This window comes from Felis catus, chromosome D1 (genome assembly GCF_018350175.1).
Source record: "Felis catus isolate Fca126 chromosome D1, F.catus_Fca126_mat1.0, whole genome shotgun sequence".
Classification (NCBI taxonomy): Eukaryota; Metazoa; Chordata; class Mammalia; order Carnivora; family Felidae; genus Felis; species Felis catus.
In genome coordinates this window covers 64,519,761-64,539,078 of record NC_058377.1, presented here as the reverse complement: position 1 = coordinate 64,539,078, position 19,318 = coordinate 64,519,761, and the positions used below count along the sequence as shown (strand labels likewise).

The 19,318-nt window shown below is 49.2% G+C and overlaps 1 protein-coding gene and 1 long non-coding RNA gene across 13 annotated transcripts in view; one reads left to right on the top strand and one right to left on the bottom strand.

Moving 5' to 3' along the window:
• The window catches only part of PPFIBP2 (PPFIA binding protein 2), a 144,948-nt gene that overhangs the window by 75,017 nt on the left and 50,613 nt on the right, over positions 1-19,318 (bottom strand). The window contains exon 1 of one of the 12 annotated variants that reach the window (XM_045038892.1): positions 6,163-6,814. The exons of 5 other annotated variants lie outside the window; for them this stretch is intronic. In XM_045038892.1, coding sequence (XP_044894827.1) covers positions 6,163-6,588 — 426 coding nt within the window. In that variant the 5' untranslated portion in view covers positions 6,589-6,814. Of the gene's footprint in view, positions 1-5,708; positions 6,100-6,162; positions 6,815-19,318 lie in introns of those variants that run through there. 6 more of the 12 variants (XM_045038894.1, XM_045038893.1, XM_019811979.3 and 3 more) reach the window with 6 other exon arrangements.
• Positions 7,425-10,883, top strand: LOC109491988. Its single transcript, XR_002145666.2, has 3 exons — positions 7,425-7,603; positions 7,928-8,116; positions 9,375-10,883. It is a non-coding gene; the product is annotated as an uncharacterized LOC109491988 (long non-coding RNA).

Genomic DNA, 19,318 nt, shown 5'->3' with positions numbered 1-19,318 from the left:
GGACCAACAGTGTTGGGCTGCAGGAGAAGTGGCATTTGTAAGTGCGCTGGTATCTTGTGAAGGGAGGACATTAAAGCCAGGGGGATAGTACAAACAGGAGGTTCTATGACTGGTGCACTTTCCTCATCTTGCCAATACCAACAGACACACTGGCTCATTGTTATTAATAACATTTCAGGGACAGAGGGGTAGCATCAGGTGCTGGGGCTGGGGTAGAGAGCGTGCTGTGACTGGAGACATTAGAAGTAAGTGCCCAGTGCTTCTTGGACTGTCTGGACACTCTGAGGAGCCAACAGTTAAATCGGCATGAGAGAAATATCCATAGGTGGAAAACATGGGATTAGGTGGAAGGCCAGAGTGAGGAGCTGGTTCTCTGGTCACAAGAATCCTGTTAACTTTATGAAATTCTCAAATGGGAATGAATCCTGGCGGAAATGGATACTAAAAGTTGCTAGGGAATCGGAGGCAGTAAGAACATTATAGAAGGAATTTGAGACAAGTCATTTGGGACAAAGCCAGTGTGCAGTGGGTTTGGAAATGGTCAGGAAAGAGTAGAATGGTACGTTTTCAGCCCACTCTTTCAAGATTTCTGATGGGGAAAGGCAGACACGTTATCAGGCAGCCTGGAGAAGCAAGTACCGGGTCAAAGACAGTCGTGATTTGTTTTGCTGTAAGAACAGAGGAGAAGCATTTTCTGCCAAGGACATGGACAAGCAGGCAGGGCAGAGAGGAGAGAAGAAACGATCAGAGGCACAAGCGGCTACAGAACCAGACTAGGTCAGGAGGACAGGATCCTAAGTTAGCCTTGGCCCATGAAACAGAAGTTGAAAATGTTGGCTGTGAACACAGTTACATTTTGTGGTGAAGGGGAGGGAAGGGGAGTTCATCTATGGGTGGCTATTTTTCCCCCAGCGAAGTAGGTGGTGACATCAGTTGAGAGGGGAGAATGCAGGGAGGAGTCTGCGATCCCCAAACACTGCTGCCCACCAGGGAGCTACCAATGGCTGTGCTGCTCTACATGATGCACGAGCTGAGCTTTTTAGCAAGTGGCCCCAGTATGATGTCACCTTGTTAAACCCTGCTGGGAAAAAGGCCTGAGGGCCTCTCCAAGAAGCTGACAGACAGGAGTCACAGGTGCCAGATGTCAGAGATGATAGAATTCCAGCTCTTATACTGAAGAATAGGATGGTTGGGCATGTTGGGTACATTGACTAAAAACGGGATGTACCTATACGAAATTGCAAACAGCTAGAACCCTTGAGTAACCATACCCACTGTTATCCTCCTCGTGGTCTTGAAAAACTTCTCCACCAGAATCATGGTGGGCATGTGGCTCTGGAGTAGCCAAAAGCTGCCAGTTATGGTCCAGATCATCACCACCATAACTAATGCTTATGATGCATTTCCTAAGCACTTTACCTACATCGAATTATTTATCCATATTTTATGGTCAAGGTGATTAAATCCCAGGGAGGTTAAATCAATCATCTAAGGTCACATAGAGCAGAGACGTGAACCCAGGAGCCGGACCCAGGGTGGGTGTGGTCAGCCAGTAGGAGAGACTTTCACAGAGGTTGCTGCTCACTTCTCTCCCTTGCACTGCAGTCCAACCACAGTGCGAGGCGAGTCAAGGCCTAGAGCTAGGATGCCTGTGTGTCTGTTAATCCTTGGAGCCTGTAGCGCTTCTGGCCCAGGCTACTGGATCAACCATTTGAGTGCCAGAGGACACAGAGTGAAATCTCGCATTAGCAGTTTGAGTTCATCCCATATCCTACTCCAGAACGCAAGCTAACTGCATAGGGGAGCCACGGTAATTCCTTTTCCTTTGTGACTTTGGGCTGGGAGTTGGCTTAAACACTGAAAGTGCTAGAAGCCAGCAGCAGCGTGAAGAGGCCAACAGTGGTGGTATTTCTGTTCCTGGGAAAATAAGCTCCACTCAGAGGGCAGTGGGTGGGCCCCATAGACCCTGCCTGGAGCTATTTTTAGAGACTCTTTTCACAACGCTGTGGGTTGGAGCCACTGTTCTCAAAGCAGGGCAGGTGTGAGCTGTTTGTCAGTCAATCAGGAACCAAACAGCTGAGGGGCAGAGGCCCTCTGGATGCTTGTGGCAGGAGATTACCTTGTCCCTGGGCTCTGTTGGAGCTGGAGGAGCAGCTCTGGCCGGCCTTCACTTAGCAGCCATGGACAAGCTGGCCAGAGCCAGCAGCTGCTGGGGCCTCTGGTTACTCACAGCGAGCCGGGACACAGCCGCCCCTCTTAGGTCTTTGGTTTGAGACCTGGCGTGGAATGCAGAAAGGAGTGGAGAGTCATAGGAACCAATGGCCTGACATGTGCTGCTAGAAGAGAACCAAACTGGTGCCCCTGTTCCACTTTCAACCCCCGCCCTCTAATTCCTCATAATGGCCAGTAGGAGTTAATGGTTAGTGAAAGTCTCTCCCATGCATGGTACTATGCTAAGCATTCTACAGACATTATCTTACCTGACCCTGTATGTGGCAGGCACTGTATCTTCTTTATTTCATAGAGGAAGAAATGTAGGGCTTGAGGTAATCTACCTAAGATCACATAGCCAGTAAGTGTGGCAAAGCCAGATTCCAAACTTCAAACTGCACGTTCTTAATGATGATAGTACACATTATCTCCTCCCCCAAAGGCCACAGAACAACACTCCTTTTCCAAGCCCATGCTTCCCTTCTAGCTCTGTGCCTCCTTGGCCATAGGCATCTCCCTCATCGCCCTCACATTCAAAGCATTGGTCTTGCTCCGAGGCACTGACCTCTTAGACTGGTCAAAGGGTGACGGCTGCTAGCTTGTGCACCAGGCCACACCTCATGCACCTTTCCTAGAGTCACCCCTTCTGCATGGGAAGATGAAGGAGACAGTGTTTCCACTGTCAAAACCCCTGGGCCAAGAGAAACCAGTTTTCCAAGCCACCTTGGCTTTAAGACGAGTGGGAAAAGAGGTGTGTGAGCCAAGCAGATGGGGGGATGGGGCCAGCAAAGGAGTGCTGGAAAAAGGAGAGCCTCAATGGAGTCAAAGTGCATGGCAATTAGGAGGATGCTGGGCACAAGCTCAGAAGAGGGAGGAAACACACTTGGGAGCTCAGAGTGGAAACACATGATGAGACTAAAAAGGTAAGTTGAAGCAGAGTTGCAAAAAGTCTCAAAAGCCAACCAGGCAGGTGAGCCTGGGCTTTCATTTCCAGACTAACAGCAAGTCCTGGGGGCTTAGGATCAAGGTCACAGCATGAAGGCATTTTTTAAAGGAGATTTAAAAGAGAAGAATCTGAGGCACCTGGGTGGCTCAGTCGGTTGAACGTCCAACTTCAGCTCAGGTCATGATCTCACAGTATGTGAGTTCAAGCCCCACATCGGGCTTTGTGCTGACAGCTCAGAGCCTGGAGTCTGCCTTGGATTCTGTGTCTCCCTCTCTCTCTGCCCCTCCCTTGCTCATGCTCTGTCTCTGTCTCAAAAATAAATAAAAACATTTTTAAAAATTTAAGAAAAAAAGAGAAGAATCTGTTTAGGGGGAGAGAGAACTCTGATCATGCTGTCTAGGTCATATCCAATACCCTATGCTTTGTTTTTTAATGATCCTTAACACTCTACAAGTGGAAGAAAAATAATCTGTCTTACTAGGAGTCATCCTAGGGGTTTCTGAAATCCTCTTGTTTGACTTCCAGCTATGCACAGGAGCCAGTGTGCACAGCCTGGGTCTCAGGACAGAAAGGGCTCTCTTACATCGCAGCACATGCAAGATTAGTTCCTCTACAGACAGAACTTCTGCACGAGGTGTGCAGTTATATCCACTGAGACATTGAACATCACAGCTGGAAGACCTCCTGGTTAAAAAGCTTCATTTTGGATACAAGAACAACAGACTAAGGGATGAGAAGCGTGCTTCTCACCTATTTCGCCCCAGGGTCTTCAGTGAAGGCTTTTGAACGCTTAAGACAAAGGACACAAATCTTTGCCAAAATCTCTGGTCCCACCAGCATGCTTTCTGCTGGCTGCAGCGCCCCCATCCCAAAGCTGAGCAGGGGCTGAGCACAGACAGGGTTTTCTGCTGGGTTCTAAACCAATAATTTTCTACATATTTGGTGAAAGAGAGGAGGCCAGAGAACTGGAGTGGAAGACAGAAAGCAGGGTACAAGGTCAGGCTGCACCACGAATATCTCTAACATTAACAATCATGAGGTCCTTAGCCTCTCCCGGGCTTTGTTAAATAGAGGGTTTGTACCAGTTGATCCCAACAAGCCCCCAAAGCTCTAGTCTTGTTTAGCTGCCTTGCAACACAGCTTGCCCTATGCCACACCACAGCTAGAGTTATCGCCTTAAAATACAAATTGGATCTGCCTGTGTCCCAGGTCATTTCCCTGCCACAAGTCCCCCGTCCTATGAACCACATCCCCCACAACGCTTATCCTTCACTGCCCTATGAGACCAGCATCTGCCAGCTCCCCCATCGCGGAGCTCAGCCACACTGGCTTTCTCTCAGTCTTGAAGCTTGCCTAAATCCTTCTTACTTTAGGACCTTTACACATACTAGCCTCTTTGCCTGGAATGTTCTTCACCCCATCTTCCACCTGAGTCACTCCTACTTTTCAGGTTTCGGTGAAGGGCTCCTTGCTGGGAGGGCTGCCTCACTGCTCCTTCGCACTCATTCAAACCCCTCCATGTGGCTAGTAGCAGTTTTCACAATTCTGTTCCTCAGTGCACTTAATCTGTAACTTCAAGTTTATTTACTGGGATGGTTTAACCTCTGTCTCCCACATTGGATGGTGGATCCACAAGGGCAGAGACAGATTCTGCTTTGCTCACCACTGGACACCCAGTGCCCCCGTCTCTATAAATATTTGCGGAATGAGCGCTGAAGAGAGTGCACACAAAAGCTGCAGGCCCCGTGTGCAGGGGCTGGAGTCAGGGGCCTTCCAAGCTGGACACCTCCTGTCCCTCCTGCTCCTCTCTGCTTACAACGTCAAATCTCTTATCTGTCGGCTGCTTTCGCCTTTCCTGCTTCTGAGAAACACTCAGCCTCGGTGTGAAAAGAAACAAACGGACAACCATCTTCGCCAGTTTAAAGATGGTCATGAAGGAGTGAAGAGCCTGAACTCTGCGATCATTCATGCTACTCCAGCCCCGACATTCATTTCATTCATTCATTCGTTGCTCATGCCGCACTTGAGCTCGTCCCCCAAAGAAAGGGCATAAAGCTTGCAACCCAAACCCCTGGCTTCAGAGCATTCAGAAGAGAGCTCTCCCCAAGAGCCTGCCTCCGGAAACACAGAAGCTCTCCGGGCTGACAGCAATAACACCATCAGATAACATCAGAGCAGAGAAGTTCAACGAGGTCTGAATTCAGTGCACTGGAAAGGCAGCCGCTTCTCTGTGTCCTCAAACCGAAAGGCAGTAGGGACACCTTTTTCTGGTCACGGTGTTTGGAGCCTCCAAATGTTTAAGTGCCAAAGTTAAAATAACTTTCTTCACCCCATTTGTGCCTTTCTGTACAGAGACTCATTCACCAGAATGTCAGCGGAGAAACAAAGACAGCTGACTGTTTTCTCCCCTAGTGCCTATAATTAGATTCTCATGGAGAATTTGGCCACGACAGGGTTTTGCCGGACAAATACTACCCCCCCAACCCCCCTCCCAAGCATCTCTCTTGCCCTCATCTCCAGGGAGACCCAGATAAAGCAGCCAGTCACTTACCCTCTTCAGCCACGCAAAATGCTTGTAAACATCAATGTCCCCATCCATGCTGGGCACCCATGTCAGCAGTTAGATTCCTTGGTTGAAAAAGCCCTTTTTCTGGCCAGAGACCAAATTCTCTCCTCTTCCTTGTTTCTGCCCCCTCCCCCTCGGGACGTCAAGCTGTGTTCAAGTTTCCCCACTTCCCTGGCCTGCGTCCTTCAGCCTTTCCCTAAACAGTTTCAGATATACAACGGCTCCGACCGGACCGTGCCGCTCCGGTATCCTCCCCCTCCGCCCCCAGACACACACAGGCACCAGCTCTGGGATCCGGAGCCTGCAAAGCAATCAAACCTAGCAAAAAGGTAGGGAAAAAAGACAGAATTGGACAGGAGTTGTAAACACACACACACACACACACACACACACACACACACACACACACACACAGGAACATTCTTTTTGGTGATAATACCAGAGCCTGCCAGAGGGAAACAGTCCTGAAGAAAATTCCTCGTCTGGCTTCCCCTTTCTGCGGTGGCTGGAACTCATTACCGAGAGACCCCGATTTCCTGTCTCTGCTCCACTCTGCATTTACCCACAGGCTCCCAGCTGCTCTCAGTTTATTTGGGACTGGGGAGAAGACTAAAAATAAGTGCTGCTCTTGGAGGAGCTGCTGGTTCCCACACACAGCCTGACCCCCACCCTGAAGCCCACGCCTACCCCTTTTCCAGGCGGGCGTCGGGCTGGGCCCTGAGGAAAGCCTGTCATTTCCAAAAAAGAACACGTTCAGAACCAGCTCCGCTCTGGGTTCCTGGCCCCACCGGGTGTCTGCTGTCCTTGGCGCTGGTGGCACCATCTGCCAGGGGCGAACCTCTGCTCCCCAGGAGACATCTGCCATCGGAGGAGTCTGGCCCGGTGCTGCTGTTGGCCACCACGACCAGGGCTCCCTGGGGCATGTTTAGCACCAGGATGGGTACAGTTCCCGTTAAGTCCCAGGCCTTGCTGGCTGTCCCCCACTCCAGACTAGCTGCCTCAGAAGCCAGAGAGGGGGGAAGGTGAGGCCACCGCATGTGTGTGCCCGTGAGATTTAGGGAGAGCTCTGGGTAGGAGCCCTGGGAAGGCAGGGGCTGACAGAGATGGGGAGCTGTCAGTCTTCCTTTGCTGGCCTTCCAGGCTGGCCTCCCCAGCACCACTCCCCACCCCACCCCCTGGGCTGCCCTCCACCTTCACACCCCACCCCCACACTCCTTTAAGAGCTCCCCTAAACACAGCTTCTCTCCCTTGCCTGGCCCTTAACATGCGGCCTCTGGCTAGGCCGATTATGAAAGCGGTCCTTGATGTGGGTGCAGTGGGAATGTGGTTACACGCAAGGCCCCTGAGCACTGCTGCCATAAACGACTTGCAGATGTACATCTTGTGATTGTGTGGGCCTTGCCGGTGCCCTCGGAGGTCACCAGGGGGGTTCCTGGAACTGCCGGCCTGAAGAGAAGTCTCTGCTGGGGGGTGGGCATGCCCCCTAGCATGGCCTCGGCACCCACCGCTGCCCCAAAAAGAACAGAAACTGGCCTGGCAGAGCAGTCCCCAGCAGGCTGGCCCAGTCACAGCAATCAGAGGCGGCGGGAGGGCTCTGGCCAGCAGCTGGCACGAGGGGAGGAGTAAATTCCTGGAGACACACCCAGATCAGAGGCTAGAAAGGAAAAGCAGGCTCTGCTGTCCACACACTGGGCTCTGGGCCCTCCTCGCCTCTGGCCCCACCTGGTTGAATTTCCCTGACCAGAACCAGGATAGGATGTGTTGGTGAAACACCTCTCTATGGTTGCAGGGGTAGGTGAGCTTCCCCCCACCCCACCAAAGGCCTCGGGAAGCTGAAGGAAGAACTCATTTGGTCAACACACATTTAACCAGCATCCAAGGTGAATGAAACCACCTTCCTGCCCTGAGTAAATACAGAATTACCACATGTATGTGGTTAAGGGGTTTCTGGGGCTCTAGGGAAACAGAGGCAAGAGTGGGTTTGGGGGGGCTGGATGGGGAATGGTAGGGCACAGTCCCAGCCCCTGCTTCCCTTGGAGGGGGCTCAGTACCCTTCAGTAGATTCTGATGTGAGGAGGCAAGAAAGGACAAGGGAGCAAGGTGGTGGCCCCTTTCAACCTTGCTAGCTCCCACCTGCCCATGGGGGTTGGCTCGGGTCACACCCTTTCTCCACTTCACCACCTGCTCTCTTGTACTGTTGACAGGTCTGTGCACTGCACTGGACTGGAGAACATGTGTCTGAGGCCTGACATGCTGCTCTGACCTCCATGCCTGGGGCAGTTCTTGGCACACAGGAAGAACTTAAAACATCCTTTGAGTGAAAGAGTGAGGCTCACACGGGAAGACTGGCAAGATAAACCTAAAATTCTACTTGGAGAACAGAAGTCTTGAAGGTGTGTTTCCCAAGGGTAAAGATGCTCCACTGAGAGGAAAAATAGGGCGGATTTCCATCTATTAGGTCATCTCATGTGATGAATGTGGGGAGGGAGGGTAGAGAAAGGGAGAGAAGAGAAGGGAGGAATCCAAATCACAGCTAAATTCTTGACATATTTTTATGGTATCCTCAAGTAGAAATTCCTACCTCAGCCTTTAAAAATAAAGGTGTGTTTTATAAATCAATGCAAAATTCACAAAATAACACTCCAAAAGACCTAGAAGCAGGGCATGTGTTTGGCTGATGGGCTGAGTGAGACAGGACAGCAGAGCCATATGCACCTTTTTGCTCACTGACCCGCAGGTGGCAGTTGGCCCAGGCATGGCCCGGTCATCCCGCTGGCAAGACAAACCCATGGCTGCACCACCCCCCTCAGAAGGCCATCCCGGCCAGGGGAATCTCACAGTGGTCCACAGGCAGGCTTAGGGGGGTTAGATAGGCCCCTGGAGAAGTTCGTAAAATGCGTACGAAGTGCTATTTGGATGTTTAAGTCACTATTTTTCTGAAAACCTTATTTTCAGATTATCAAAATGATCTGTGACTCCCAAAGGGTTTCATCTGGCCTATGCAGTTACTCTGAAAGGTTTAGTCTTCCCTTAAAGGGGCGTGTTTGTGTCGGGGGGGGGTGGGGGTGGTGGGGGTGGGTAGGTCCTCCTTCCAGGATACCTCCTTAGACCCACTGCTGGAGAGTGCTCAGGACCCACAGGGGAGACACAAAGAGGGGTCATTACAGCAACCCTAAAAGCCTTTGGGGCCTCCCAAAAGCAAGTCACCCACCAGCAGCCACACTCAGCTCATCACCGTGTAGAACATGAGGCAGCCAGCTGAGGGCAAAGAGCAGGACACGTGAGAGACTGACCATTTGGGGACTAAAAAGACAGCTAAGAGGACACAGTGGTCAGGTTTGGACAGGGAAACTCACACAGCTTGTCCTCTTCCTCATCCGAGGGCCTCGAAGGGGACCCCACAAATGTCCCCTACATGCTAGAATCCCACATAGGCATGGGAATGACTGGGGATGGGTCCTGCTGTGTTGCTCCTCCTGGCCGGCTGCCTGGAGTCGGCAGCATCTGATCGGGCAGAACTGTGGATGGAGAGGGGTCTCGTGGGTCACCAGCGTCCTGAACTCTAGCTCAGCCCTGAGCCTCGGGCTCTGGGCCATGGTAACAAGTGTCAGGATGCCCCTGGTATGCCAGACACAGGTTTGTGTTCCACAGGTATGCTGCACATGGAGTCTGCCACTGCGGAGTGGAGGTGGAGGAGCCCAGCCCGAGGGCACTGCCTGTAAAGCAAGTCCTGCTTGTAAAACAGCATCGTGATCACCACAGCCCAAGTCCCCATGGTTCACAGGCCCAGGAACCTACCTCCACAAGGAGTTAGGACCAGGATCGGCAGACTTTTCCTATAAAGGACCAGATGGCAAATGTTCTAGGCTTTGTGGGCCATCTGGTCTCTGTTACACCCAAACTCAGCCATTTGTAAGTGCAAGAACAGTCACGGCTAACACATAAACCAAAGAGCGGGGCTATATGGATGCTTTCATGGACACTGAAATTAGGATTTTAGGCCATTTTCGCATAAAAATATTCTTATGATTTCTCAATCATTGAAAAACATAAAAAATCATTCTTAGCTCATGGGGCATAAGAAATAGGCAGTGAGCCAAATGCACGCCATCAGTTGCTGACCCCTGGCTAGGGCACTACCTCCCCATCTGTAATGAATCACCTGGGTTGGAGGCTATTTCTTATAAAAATGCAGATCCTGACCCAGGAGGTTGGAAACAGGACCTGAAACTGTGCATTATTAAGAAGCTCCCAGGGGATGCTCATATATGAAGAGCTCAGCACCATATTTGAATAGTCAGAGGTTAGGAAACCACTTTCAGAAGCACAAGGTATTTTTTTCTTAAAGCACAAGGTATTGAGCAAGTTTCCCTGGAAGTGTGAAGCCTCCAGAGCCTGTCTGCCTACCAGTGGTGCCTAAAAGGGCAGAAGGTTGCTGGTGGGTGTTTGCATGCTCAGACCCCAAGTCATGCTAACCTGGCAACATGGGCCACCACGTCTCCTAGGTCTGAAGCAGGAAACTTGTAGGGAAGGATTTATGTGCTTTTTCACCAGTGTTTACACATTCATGGCCATTTATAAACATTGGTTCTTAGAGACTGAAATAGTTTCTTCAAGTCAGGTCTGCAAGGAGCCAGACCTCTAGAATTTAGTAGGGTACAATTTACTTGGGGGAGGTCAGGGGTGGGGAGCCAAAACCCCAGGAAAGTTAAAACTGCTAAGTTTATAGTAGCTGAAAGATCCCCTCTCTGAGAAGCTATGCCAGGAAAAATGTATTAAAAAAAAAAAAATCCAAGGTACAGGTAGTTTCTCCAGGGCAGGGCCTGGCAACACAGGGCCAGGAAATGCCTCCTGGAATGGAGGGAGCCATCCTAATAACGCCCTAGCAAGATGCACTGCACTTAAGGGGTCTGGAGAGGTCTTCTTTTTGACAATGGAAGGCCAGGTCTATGCTCCCAGGACCAGCCCTCAGCCCTCCCATTTCCTCTCCCCCAACACAAAAAGCAGAGGCCTCTCTGGCTTGCCCTTTGTCTAGCAGGTTCCAAGGAAAATGGGAAAGAACTCCGCCAACTGACCCAGGTACACTGCCCACCAGTTTCATTAATGAAAGGAGCTTAGGCCATCTCTCTAATTGAAACAAAGCTATTTTTCCTTGTATAAAGCCTGTACCTTCTTCCTTGGGACTTAGGATTCAGACTTTCTAGCATTTATCCCTGACTCCCACCTAGTGGCTTTATCCAGTACTGCATAGGAACAAAGAACCTGACAGGCACTCGGGCCCTGCTCAGGGAAGGAGCCTCTTGGGAGGGAAGCACGTGGGGGGGGGGGGGGGCAGAGTGGTGCTGACAGCTATGACTTTCAGCTCTCACTCAAAGGAAAGGCAAGAAACACACTGGGAACTGGTTCACATAAGCCATTCATCCCCCCGCCCACCTTGAAATACAAGCACAAAGTTTCCCCTTCGCTCAAGATTCAGAGAAAAAGATTTCCCTATAAAATCCCTGAAACTTTCCAAAATGAAGAGGTCCAACACACATTTATCCTGATCCATCTTAGTTCTAGGCCCCCGGGTGGAGAATACAGATCCAGAGACAAATCACCTGGCATAAGAAACAAGCTCACAGTTCGTAATTCAGAGAACAGCCTTTTCTCCCTACCTTTTCTTGTAACTCCTCTGGCTTTTCAGTATGGTAAACAGATTTGCCTCTTTGGCCAGAATGAAAGACTGCACACTGAATGTGGCAGGAATGACAGGGCTTTGTTTGAGAAGCTGGGAGCTGAGGAAGCCACCATCTGTGACAAGGCAGTGGAACGAGGAGGGGGGCGGCCATGTGCCCTCCTGGGCCCAGGCCACTTTGTTTCTTGAGAGACTAGTGAAGAAGGGACTTGGGGGCACCCAAAGCTACTGCAGGCTGTCAGAGGTGAGCACATGTCCTGGATTTCCCCTCATTTTCCCTGCCATGACATTCCGCTGCTTCTGGGAGGTCAGCTTCTACCAAGCCCAGACGGTGGGGCAGCTGCCCCTAGAGAAGCTCCCTAATCTGCTTCCACTTTGGAGACCACAAGGCCTAGGCTGTGGAAGGCAATGACTGGTGCCTACCAAAAAGCCAGCGCTGGAATGCTTGGCCAGATCTTGCAGGCAGATTGTCAAAGCAGCGGTCACTTCCAGTAGGGAAAGAGTCCCAGAGGAGGGGAAAAGATTCATTCAAAGCCACATGCAAGTGGCAGAGTGCTGGCCTCTTGACTCATTCCTGCCTCCCATGATGTCTCACCCAAGTTCAGTGTTGCCCAAGCACGCTGACCAGGACACCTGTAACCTTGGGGAGAAAAGTCTGGGCTCCTGCTGGATGGCCAAGCCACTCCGTGAACCCTGCTTCCTTAGTGGGGCCTGGAGAACAGTTCTGCTGTGGGTTCTCTGTCCACCTCCTCCCCTCACCCTGACCTGCCCTCACTCTACTGCTGCTGGGTTTGCCAGTCTTTCCTTAGACTTCTCCTTGAGCCCCTAAAGCTCAGGTCTTTACCCTGGATTCCCGTGACCTACATCCAAAGCCATTAAACAGCAGGACAGACCTAGCACTTTGTGAGAGGAGAGGAGGGGTAGGTACTGACCGGTTAGAGAAGCACCCAGAGCTGCTCCATCTGGAGACCCTGCTGGCTCTGATAGCTCTTGGGCCTTACCCAGCGACCAGAGTCACCACCTCGCTAGCTGGCTGTCCCCACTGGAAGCTGGAAGACCGGACCCTCTATGGGCTCCACACTGCCAGTCCAGCCCTGGATCTACCCAACCAGCCTCTGCCCAGCCAAGGCAAGCAGGTATAGAAGATTAGGGATATCCCTTCTAGACCATGGAAGAGCCTCACTCAAGGTATAGCCAGATTCCTGGAAGTGCCCATGGTGGCACCAGCTCCTGTGGTCAGATCAGGGCCACTGATGAGCACTGGTCTCCTTTCTGGCCTTCAGGACCATCTGGTGGGAATGAGGAGCTCTTGACCAGAAATGGCCATGCTCTCCCTGAGGGCATCATCAGCACTTCACCACAGGCCGAGGAGGTGGCTGCAGGGAAATGAAGGAGTCAGCCCCTTGGTAGAACTCAGTTCCGTTCCCAGCACAGGAGAGATGCCTCAGCCCTCCAGCCAGAGTCTCAGCTTCATCCTCTGCTAGTACGGACCCTGAGGTTGGCCCTATCTACCCAATGTGAGAGATGACATTTCATCTCCTAAGGTCATATCGTTCTGCTGTACCACAGCACAGGACAGCCCCACAGAAGCTTCTCTGCCGGTCAGGCCCCAGTTCACCCTGAACCCCAGGACACTATCCCTACAAGAGGGCCTTACCAGAAGCTCCCAGGTACCCTACCAACTTTCTAGTGATAGGCCCAGAATTGAGACACAGATACTGCTTCCAGGGCAAGGGAATCTGGGCCCTTTGTTCCTTTCCTTATTGAAACCCCAGAGGGGGGCCCCAGCTTAGAGAGCCCCACATATACTCTTCTAGGCCTGGAGCCCACTTTTCCTCATTTACTGCCTGCCAAGGAAGGGAAGACCCTGTTTTAGACCCTAAATCTCTGGAAACTCACTCATAACCCAGCACTACTGAATCCTGGACAGGTCTGCTCTCCTTGGTCTTTAGGAGTCTGGCCTGTTTATAACTATCACTAGGCAGAGTCTGCTGCCAATCATTATCTGTCCAGCCCGCCAGCACCGGCAGGGGGAGGACCAGCCCCGCTGTAAAGAAACACAGCTGCCTGTGATGCACTAGGACCAGGGGCACCTTCTCCACCTGAGACAAAGGCAGGGCCCAGATTCCTGTTATTTGCTTCTATTCTAACCACCAACCATTCTTCCATATCCACCTCTGCCTCTTCAGCGCCTGTTTTCCTTATGCACAGATGCCAACATTGGTGTCTGAAGGTCCACAGTACAGAGGAGAGCATTTTTTTTTTTAATCACATGGTCCTCTCACCACAGCTAACTGGCCCTTGTGTGACCCAAGGGCAGCTAATCCATAGCCATGTGTAAATGAAAGGTCTTCAATTTCCATTTCTTTTGCACTTAACATTTCTTTGTAGGCCTGGGGAACTTAGCTCAAAAATTAGGAGAAGCCCAGGGCACCTGGGTGACTCAGTCAGTTAAGCATCTGACTCTAGACTTTGGCTCACATCATGATGTCACTGTTGGTGAGTTTGAGCCCCACATCAGGCTCTGTGCTGACAACACGGAGCCTGCTTGGGATTCTCTCTCTCCCTGCCCCTCCCCTGCTCACACTCTCACTCTCTCAAAATAAAATAAACAAACTTAAAAATTAGGAGCAGACCAATTAGATTCTCTCTTCCAGGAAATGGAGTTCACACACACACACACACACACACACACACACACACACACACACAGCAGGATAGAGTGGGAAAGAAAGAAGGGGGGGTAATGAATGCAGGAGAGAAAACATGAAAAGAATTTGTCAACAAGAATAAAAATCAAATCTAAAGGCCATGTGGCAGTTGCTCTGGGCTGTCTTTCTAAGAGCCATTCATTCCCCCTCCTTCCTAGTATAGTTCCTTTCGGACAAAGGCTACCTACCACTACGGTGAATGAATGTGCCAATACTGATTTCCCAGCCTCCCTTGCAGCTAGGGCTTACACATGTGAACAGATCCAAACTTTGGGACTATATGGGAAGTCTGCTGCAGGGCTTCAGAGAAGATTTTCCTTCCTAATTGGCGGGGCAGGGGGTGGGGGGGGGAGAGTGGAAAAAAGGAAAGGACACGTCCTACCTCTGGACATGTGGCCTGGAGCTGCACTAGCCATCTTGTAACTGTTAGGTGATAGCCCTGAGGAAAAACCAACCCCCTAAGGATGTTGGGGCAGAAAGATGGAAAGAGCCAGAGCCCTTGAGATCATCCCAGAACCACAGATTTGATCCTGGAACCACCCATCTTCTGCCTATCTTGTTAGTGACATATAAACCTCCTTACTGTTTATGCCACTTCTCTGGAGAAGCAACACCAACTGCCAGAGAGGTCACGAGGCAGAACTGGACTATGCCAGGACAACATATGACAAAGCAGTAATGGAGGCATATGGCAAAGCCAGTTGACTAAAGAAGAGAATAGCACAAACACGAAGGGACACAGATATCCTGGATGACAAGGCATAAGCACTGCCTGCCTGACCCTTCAAGCTGCCTTATTAGTTCCAATTCTAAGCCACACATACTTTTAAATAATTTAAGTCTCTGTGGTTTATGGCAGTGTTTCTCAAACTGTAACGTGACTAGGAATCACTGGGAGATAGTTTGATGGGTATAGTTGCGGGGCTTCTGCCCTTTTATAAAAACACAAAGCAGCAAGCAAACGATCAGAGAGGGTGGCAAGGTTGCTGGCCCACAGACCACAGTTTAAATGGCAAAGTCTTCTGACTAATGGTACCCATCTAAAACCAATCTAAAATGTACCAGTGGGTTTGTTCACTACTTCGGACTCTATTTCCACACAGGGAAGACCTACTATAGAATATGTGTGTCCCCAGATTATAAAAGGACTTTAGGTCTGCAACATCTAATATACAGACAGGCGGTCTCTACCCAGAATCAAAACTTAACATCCTGTGCTGGTATCCTGGAATGTTTATATGAACTTCTGACCTGCCCTGAAAGTACACCGTTCATAAGCTGCTGATGGGCCATAATTACTGTAGAAGACTCTGAACACAACTTTCAGGAAAACTCTCTTCAAAGGCAGGCATTCCCCCAACCACAATACCCCCCAAACAGATCTATAGATCTTAATATAAGTGGTTTTCAGCAACACATCTTGAAAAACTGATAACCATGTCGACTGTCTTTGGATCAGAAATATTTAAGAATCCTTTTTAGTAAGTTATCGAAGTTAGAATCCTATTTCACACCACACATTAAGAAATATTGCAGGTGATTCAAGTGAACTCTAAGACACAAATCAAACCATGAACTTACTGGAGGAGGAAACAGGTGAGTATTATTTGATCCAAGGTTAAAAAAGGCCTTTCCAGGGATAAAAGAAAAACAAGAAACCCAAACAGGAAAGATTGATAATTACAACCCTTTTAAAGTTTTGTCTCAAAAAGCAACACAAACAGCATTTTAAAAACAAAGTAAGAAAAATGCCACAAAGTGACCGCTCTTAAAAATGTTAATATATAAGAAAAGCACTAAAATCCTCAAGGGGAGAGGGGAGAAGAACATAGACTATGAATAGATGAGGGTAGGGTAGGGAGATCCAAGGTGAACTCCGGGGTGTTGGCAAGAAAATATTAGAACTATTTTTCAACCTGTCCTTTAAAAATCTGTATATGGGGCTATGTTTTATAATTTACATATATTAGGAAAATACTGTGTATATAAATATGCATAAATGGAAAATGAATTTTTCCAGATAGGGGTGGGAGATCAAAACTTTGGATACCATACAAAAGAATACTAATAAATATAAAATGTTTAGCCTTCCACTAAGCAAAGAAATGCTTAGGAAATACTTTTTCCTAAGAAATTAGTTCAGTTGGTTTTTAAATCTTAGTGATTGTTGTTGATCAGGATGTACCTCAAGGCCTGCCAGTGAAAATATAAATGAGCAAAATCTTCCTGAAAAGTGGTTTGGAAAAAAATGTGTCAAAGGCTTAAAGATATTAATGCCCTTGGATTAGAGTTGCCAGATTTAGCAAACTGCATAGGACATACTTATTAAGAATTACCCATTGCCTATCTACAATTCAAGTTTAATGGAGTATCTTGTATTGTGTCTGTTTACTTTAGTTCCACCTTTAGGACTCTATCTTAAGGAAATATCTAGAGGTAAAAAATGTTCCTGGACATTCTCTGCAGCAGAGCTATATATTAGTGAAAGATTAAAAATAACCTAAATGTTAATATTAGAGAAATGGCCACATAAATTCAGGCACATCCATACAAAGTACATAATCATTGTAAACTATACAGTGAAGAAAAGAACCAAGAGCTATTTTCTGTACTCTGGGAAGACTGGACTTTCCTGGGGAAGACACTCCAATGAATCCGTTGGTTATGTGATGGTAAGGTCCTGGGCAAGCTGAGAAGGGGCATTTAAAACAAGATGCTAAATTACCCCGCAGCCTGATGCAAGCAAGGGTTCAGGAAACCGTGGAGAAGGCTGTTTGGGAGTTTCCAAGGGGCCCCAGGCACATGGTGACAGGACAGCCCAGGGACAGAAAGAGTCAACAGGGACTTTAGGAGAATTGTGGCAGTGATATCCGACAACCAACATTTGGTTTTAAGTTTTGCTTTCAATGCTGAAACATTCCACATAGAAGCTCACCATCCCTTACCTACAATTCTGAAACCCCAACAGCTCTGAAAACCAAAAGGTTTGTTTTTAAAAAGATAATGTTGGTGCCATTATTTGGCAGTCTAACTGGAACTGAACTAGCAAAATATTTACAGTCTTTCTTTATCCCACTTCATGTGGACATTCAGGAGTTTCGCTGAAGAAATGTTAATGTGTTCCTGCTCCATATCTGCTAGAGATAGACTAGATTATACAGCAGATATACACCGTCTTACCCTTCTAAAGTTTAGTAAGTCCTGACTTCTAAAATGCATCTGGGCCCAAGGGTTTCAGATGGAGGGGCTAAGGACCAGTAACTCTCTTGAGGCATCATAAAGTTCCCCTTAAACATGGCAGCTAGAGTCAGTCAGGCTAGTGGGAACGGAGGGAGAGATGGGGGACCAAACCCGGGGAAAAGTAGGCAAAAGACGGTCAGAGGGGATTGGAGAGAAGCCAGGCACAACCTCTAGGGCCAGAAGTTCAGAAACATCCAGAATTCCTGGTGGAACTTAAGGGAGGCAGAGACCCTTGTGCCCTGGGACAGGAGAGAGGAACCAAACTCCCAAAGCCCCCTGCAACTCCTGACTGACCACGGGAAAGGGTGAGTGGAAGAGTAGGTGTGGCCTTCTGTCCGGTAGTGGCACAAGTCTGAGAGCCCACCAAGGATTATCTTCCTTTGGGGACAACACGAGGCAATCTGCAAAGCTAGATGGTAACAGGCCCACCCACAAGCCATCACACAGCCTTTCTCACCCTCTTCCAGGCAGCATCTGGCTGTAGTTTCTACTGCTGCCTAAACAAATTACTACAAACCTTGTGGCTTCTACCAAGACAAACATACTGCCTTACATTTCTTGAGGTCGGAAGTCCCAAGTGGGGCTCACTGGGCTAAAGCAAGGTGCTGGTGGGAATGCTTTCCGTGCTGGAGGCTCTAGGGGAGAGGCCACCTTGCCAGCCCCCAGCCCCTACCTGCATCCCTTGGCTCTTGACGCTGCTCCCACCTAGAAAGGTCGGCTCCCACGGCTCCCCCACAGACTCTTCTGCTGCCTCCTTCCACTTATACAGACGCCAGTGACTACATTGGGCCCACCTGTACAATCCACACTGCTTGCTCTTTGTTAAACTGTTAAACTGCTGATTAACCACATTAATTCCATCTGCTACCTTCTCCTTTGTCATGGAAGGTAACATTCACCAGTTCTGGCAATTAGCACAAAGATGTCTTTGGGAGGCCACTACTCTTCCTACCACACTGGTGTAGGTATGATACAGGACACCAGGCAGGCAGCCTACGTAACGAAAATCTTGAGTAACACATATGAATATAATGAATTCTTCAGTGTTCAGAGGAAGGCACGCGTATGAGACTGTATCGACAATGTGCCCACCGCCACTGTGTGTTTTCACCACCAATAACGGCGGCCACCATCAAAGAGACGAATTCCCCCGCAGAAACATACCGTCCAGCGAACTGCACATCTACACTTGTATGGATGCAACTTTGAAAGAACTGACTAATTTAGTAGAGGTCCACCCAGAAGCTAGAAAGGAGGGCACACACTTCAGTTTTGCAATTGTTTTTACAGATCCTAAAATAGCCTGGCTATCAAGGAAAGCAGACTGGCAGCACCATGTCCGGGAGGAAAGGGACTGATGACTCCATGACACTGCAGTCGCAGAAGTTCCAAATAGGAGACTATCTGGACATAGCAACCACCCCTCCAAATCGGGCACCGCTTCCTTCAGGGCGCACGAGACCGTATTAAACTTTATTTACTATTTCATGAATTATTTTCCATTCAGTTATGTAAAACGAACTTTTTCCTCCCCTCAAAAAAAGAAGAAAAAATGTCAGCTAGGACATCTGGGATGCAACCTGTCTAATGGCAAGTTACTTAGCCTCTGGACAAGGATGTCTCAACCTCCTGCATTTCCAACATCAACCTCCCCCTCCCAGTAGAGTGGTCCCATTCCTGCCTTCCCCCTTCTGTGCATATTTTCCCATTTTGGATCAGTCTGCAGGACTCCAGCTTTAGAAGACTGCATTTTGGCTTCAGCTTCAGCTTAGGCAATCACATGCTCCCTCAAGCTTCCATTTCCTCCTTTCTGCCCCAGAATGGTTGCAGTTTCCACACCTCTTCAGCAGGCAAGCTCCTCACCTTACCCATTCCCAAATATCATCAGCTCTTAAGGTAGACCAGTTGCTCTCCATGGGGAAGGAGCTAGGTAACCAAAGTCATATATTTACAGCTTTGGTTACTAG